At 43.1% G+C, this 5,889-nt stretch overlaps 1 protein-coding gene across 2 annotated transcripts in view; it reads left to right on the top strand.

The window, feature by feature from the left end:
* The first annotated feature begins 2 nt into the window (after positions 1-2).
* Positions 3-5,889, top strand: part of LOC133632639 (solute carrier family 12 member 2-like) — a 38,163-nt gene continuing 32,276 nt past the window's right edge. The window contains exon 1 of one of the 2 annotated variants that reach the window (XM_062025183.1): positions 3-225. Coding sequence is in view for 1 of the 2 variants with exons in the window: in XM_062025182.1 (XP_061881166.1) it covers positions 4,493-4,909 (417 nt within the window). In the remaining variant the exon portion in view is untranslated. Of the gene's footprint in view, positions 226-4,300; positions 4,910-5,889 lie in introns of those variants that run through there. The other variant, XM_062025182.1, reaches the window with a different exon arrangement.

The raw sequence follows: 5,889 nt of genomic DNA, 5'->3' as shown, positions 1-5,889 counted from the left end.
AAACTGCTTGTGGCAAATTGCTACACCGCTGACACGGTCGTCTGCGTCTTTGTAAACAAAGGAGCGCTCGGGGGAACTTTGAACCGGGAGAGACTCGCCTTGTCTTACCGGGACAAAATGGACTGCCCAGCGCAAACAGACACAGCCCGGTACCCACAATGCACTGGGCTGTAGCTAAGGCGCTTCGGTCCCTTCAACAAAGATGGCAGCAGGCAGTCAACAGCAGTAAGTTATGGTAGCGTGAAATATCCGTTTTCTCCTTTTCATGCGCGAAGTCAACTTTCTAAACGTGTTCGTGTCGCACCGTCACTTATTTTAGTGCGGCACACAAAAAAGTGGAGTTTATACGAAGATTCGTGTTGAAATTTTATCTCACATGTACAGGGGGTGAGTTTATGTAACTGACAGCTAAATGATAAATACAAAACCCAAAAGCAGTGAAGTTGTCACGTTGTGTAAATGGTAAATAAAAACAGAATACAATGATTTACAAATCCTTTTCAACTTATATTCAACTGAATAGACTGCAAAGACAAGATATTAAATGTTCACACTGAGAAACTTCATTAACTCTTAAAGGCCTACTGAAATGATTTTTTTTTAATTTAAACGGGAATAGCAGATCCATTCTATGTGTCATACTTGATCATTTCGCGATATTGCCATATTTTTGCTGAAAGGATTTAGTAGAGAAAATCGACGATAAAGTTTGCAACTTTTGGTCGCTGATAAAAGGGGTGATGGTGTTGAACGCCGAGCTGAAGTCCAGAAACAACATCTGCACGTGTGTGTCCTTTCCTTCCAGATGTTCTAAGCTCAGGTGGAGTGCAGAGGAAATGGCGTCCTCTGTGGAGCGGTTAGGGCGATAAGCAAACTGGTATGGGTTGAATGTGCGGGGAAGTCTGGAGGCAATGTATTCCTTTACCAGCCTCTCGGAGCACTTCATTATGATGGGCGTGAGTGCCACGGGGGCGATAATCATTGAGGGAGGAGATTGTGGGTTTTTTAGGCACTGGAATGATTGTGGCCGTCTTAAAACATGATGGTACCACAGCCTGGGTCAGCGAAGTGTTGAAGATGTCTGTGAGAACCCCAGCCAGCTGGTCTGCACATCCCTTTAGCACCCTGCCCGGAATGTCATCAGGTCCCGCTGCACTCTCCTCAGGGTGCTCCGGACATCCGCTGTGTCCAGGTTGAGCGGCTGCTCATCAGGGCTAGGGATGGATTTCCTCGCCGGAGTGGTGTTAAGTGTCTCAAACCTTGCAAAGTAGTTGTTTAGGTCGTTAAGGAAGCTGATGCTGTTGTCACAGGGACGGGGGGCAGTTTTATAGTCCGTGATGACATGTAATCCACATTCGTCTAGTGTCCGTGGGGTTCTCGAAGAAGTCCTGCACTTTCTGACTGTGAGCACGCTTTGCAACCCTAATGGCACGGTTCAGGTTAGCTCTGGCTGTTTTAAGTGCTACCATGTCGCCAGATTTAAAAGCCTTGTTCCGAGCCTTCAGCATTGCACGTACCTCACTGTTCATCCAGGGTTTCTCGTTGGCCCGTGTGGGGATGTTCTTGATCACACTAACATCCTCCATGCACTTCTGAATGTATGCGGACACAGACTCTGCGTACTCCTCCACATATGTGTGATGATTGTCGGTGGCGGCTGCCTTGAACATGTCCCAGTCTGTGCTTTCCAAGCATTCTTGTAATGCTTGCATCGCTCCCTCTGGCCAGGTCCTCACCTGCTTCACTGTAGCTTGCTTTCTGATCAGCAGAAATTAGCATCACAGATAGATGGTCTGAGGAGCCGAGGTGGGGGCGGGGTGCAGCTTTGAATGCGTGCTTAATATTGCTGTGCACCATGTCCAGCGTGCTTTCACCCCTGGTTGCAAAATTCACATATTGATGGAAATGGGGGAACACAGTTTTCATGTTAGCTTGATTAAAGTCCCCTGCCACAATGAAAACTCCCTCTGGATGTGTAGATTGCAGTTCATTGATAGAGCAGTACAAAGCATTCAAGGCTTGTTTGATGTTAGCACTAGGAGGTATGTACACGGCTGTGAAGATCATAGCACTGAATTCCCGGGGTAAATAAAATGGCCTGCATTTTAATAGTTCTACATCGGGAGAGCGGTGACATGAGACTATCTTCCCATTGTTGCACCAGTTGTTGTTGATGTACACTACCATTCAAAAGTTTGGGGTCACATTGAAATGTCCTTACTTTTGAAGGAAAAGCACTGTACTTTTCAATGAAGATAACTTTAAACTAGTCTTAACTTTAAAGAAATACACTCTATACATTGCTAATGTGGTAAATGACTATTCTAGCTGCAAATGTCTGGTTTTTGGTGCAATATCTACATAGGTGTATAGAGGCCCATTTCCAGAAACTATCACTCCAGTGTTCTAATGGTACAATGTGTTTGCTCATTGGCTCAGAAGGCTAATTGATGATTAGAAAACCCTTGTGCAATCATGTTCACACATCTGGAAACAGTTTATCTCGTTACAGAAGCTACAAAACTGACCTTCCTTTGAGCAGATTGAGTTTCTGGAGCATCACATTTGTGGGGTCAATTAAACACTCAAAATGGCCAGAAAAAGAGAACTTTCATCTGAAACTCGACAGTCTATTCTTGTTCTTAGAAATGAAGGCTATTCCACAAAATTGTTTGGGTGACCCCAAACTTTTGAACGGTAGTGTATATGCAAACACCACCGCCTCGGGATTTACCAGTGAGAGAGCTGCTCCTGTCCGACCGAAACATTGTTAGCCCTTCAATGCTAACTGCCCTGTCCGGAACATGAAATAACTTTTAAAAATATACAAGAACTTTCAAGAATTTTTTCCGAAACAATCAAAAACTTTCAAGAAAATTTAACAACTTTCAAGAAAATATTAAAAAGTAATCAATACCTTTCCAACATTTTCAAGAAGATTAAGGAAAACAAGAATATTAAGCCAAAACTGGTTCTGTTCTGGTTCAACTTTCAAAAATATTCAAGAACTTTTTCAGGAATAATCAATAACTTTCAAGAAAATGTTAAAAAATAATCAGGAACATTCCAAAAATGTTCAAGAACATTAAGGAACTTGAGAGACAATTCAAGAACATAAAATAACTTTCAGAAATACTCAAGAACTTTTTCACAGACGAACAAGAACTCTCAAAACAATTCAAGAACTTCCAAGAAAATTTTCAAAAATAATCAATAACTTTCCAAAATTCTCCAGAACATTAGGGAACTTGAAAAAAAAATTCAAGAACATAAAATAACTTTAAAAAATATTCAATAACTTTTTAGAAACAATCAAGAACTCTCAAGACAATTCAAGAACTTTCATTTTAAAAAGTAATCAATACCTGTCCAACATTTTCCAGAATATTAAGGAAAACAAGAATCTTAAGGGAAAATCCAAGAACATTTTCAGAAATAATCAGGAACTCTCAAAAAAGTTTTCAAAAATAGTCAAGAACTTTCCAAAATTTTCAAGAACGTTGATGGACTTGAAAGAAAATTAAAGAACATAAAATAACTTAAAAATATCAAAGAACCTACAAAAACTTTTTCAGAATAATCGAGAACTCAATAGTACCCTCTGCTGGGCACTACTGAGAAACAACAAATGTTAATATCAGGACTAATAAAGTATAGCAAGCATTAAAGTGTGTTAAGGTCTAATCAGGTGATGGTGTTTAAGTCCAGAACAGGATGAGAGTCCAGACCACAAGCAGAGACCTGCATGAGTAGATGTGTTGGTACACATATTATGATACTTTGTAGCAAATACTAGTACGGACCTGGTTCTAAGACTGGTGGAAAGCCAGGGTCTGGGAAGAGACCACTTCACAAGACCAGGAAAGATCAATGACATGCTACTCCTGTAATTCAAGTCCAAATCACGGACTTCGGGGTCGGTCTGCGACGATGACGAGTTAAGGGGGTCAAGGTGCAGAGTGCTGAACGTGTTCTGGCGCTTCTGTGCGGAGAAAGCGGTTCTTGTTCTCATGCTAATGTTGCCAACGTACTGAGGACAATTGTCTTTGTTGTGGACGTCACACGCACACGCACAGAGGACTGTTGCTACATGGTCACGTGACCACACTTTCTTCCTGCAGGATCTCCAACAGGATCGGGTTTATTTGGTTCTGTTTTGTCCCGTGACAGCATCCAACAGATTTGGACACGCGTCAGCGGACACGGATCCGTCCTCTCCTCTTCCCCGACACGCTGGGACGTCGCCAGTGAGGGACCGGGGGCGGCGGGAGGGGGGCAACGTGGGGTCTGCATAACAAAGGGCCACTTGAAGGGGACAAGTGGACCCGGTTCTGTTCTGCTGCGGTCACTCACGGCAGAGGATTTGGCGTGAACTCCATCACACACTTTCAGGACTTTGTGGGAGATTGTTCCAAGGTGTTCTCTTCTAAAAACCGGACCTGGTGTTGGGACTTCAGTTCTTGGTAGTGTTTCGGTGCCTCTGCAGGCAGACATGTCCGGACAGAACTCCAAGACCGGTGGTTCGCCGGAGAGCCGCTTCCATGTGGACGTGATTAATGAGGGATCCTCATCAGGCAAGGGAGAAACCAGAGCGCCCGAGGAGTCCAAAGGACGCTTCAGGGTGGGCTTCGTGGACCCGGGAGCGCTGGACAGCGCGGCCGACATCGGACTCCCGCCAGACGTGAGCCACGAACCGGACTCAACCCGGTGCGACTCGGTGAGCCTGCACTCGACGGGGACGGGTACGACTCAGGTGTCGGACACGCACTCCACGTACTACATGAGGACCTTTGGACACAACACCATCGACGCCGTGCCCAACATCGACTTTTACCGGCAAACAGAGGCGCCGCTGGGAGAGAAGATGAGCAGACCTTCTCTGGCGGAACTTCACGACGAGCTCGACAAAGTGAGGCAAACATCTTCTTTACGGCATCAACCTTAGGAAACATACTTTCATCATGAAAATGTGTTTTTCATGTCAGCATTAGTTATTAATGTCATCATATACACTTCATAATCACTATTTATTGTCCTTATTTTAAAGTTATTTGTTGACATGAAACACTAAAATACTGGTCTGAAGCAGGGCAGTCCTATTTTTCATTGACAGTGTCCACTATATTGGACGTCATTAGTTAGTGTCCACTGTACTGGACGTCATTAGTTAGTGTCCACTGTACTGGATGTCATTAGTTAGTGTCCACTGTACTGGATGTCATTAGTTAGTGTCCACTGTTTTGGACATCATTAGTTAGTGTCCACTGTACTGGACGTCATTAGCTAGTGGCCGCTGTATTTGACATCATTAGTTAGTGTCCACCGTTCAGTGTCCACTGTATGGGACATAATTAGTTAGTGTCCACTGTATTTGACATCATTACTTAGTGTCTACTGTATTTGACATCATTACTTAGTGTCCACTGTATTTGACATCATTAGTTAGTGTCCACTGTATTGGACGTCATTAGTTATTGTCCACTGTATTGGACATCATTAGTTAGTGTCCACTGTATTTCACATCATTACTTAGTGTCCACTGTATTTGACATCATTAGTTAGTGTCCATTGTATTGTATGTTTTTCATTAGTACCCGCTGTATTGGACACCATTAGTTAGTGTCCACTATATTGGACATTATTCATTAGTATCCACTGTATTGGACATCATTAGTTAGTGTCCACTATATTGGACATCATTAGTTAGTGTCCACTATATTGGGCGTTATTCATTAGTATCTGCTGTATTGGACATCATTAGTTAGTGTCCACTGTAATGGACGTTATTAGTTAGTGTCTACTGTACTGGTATAATTAGTTAGTGTCTACTTAAATGGGCATCATTAGTTAGTGTCCACTGTATTGGACGTTTGTTAGTTAGTGTCCACT

Source organism: Entelurus aequoreus, linkage group LG17 (genome assembly GCF_033978785.1).
Source record: "Entelurus aequoreus isolate RoL-2023_Sb linkage group LG17, RoL_Eaeq_v1.1, whole genome shotgun sequence".
NCBI lineage: Eukaryota > Metazoa > Chordata > Actinopteri > Syngnathiformes > Syngnathidae > Entelurus > Entelurus aequoreus.
The sequence above is the reverse complement of the archived record's forward strand: the minus strand, read 5'-3'. Positions and strand labels throughout refer to the sequence as shown.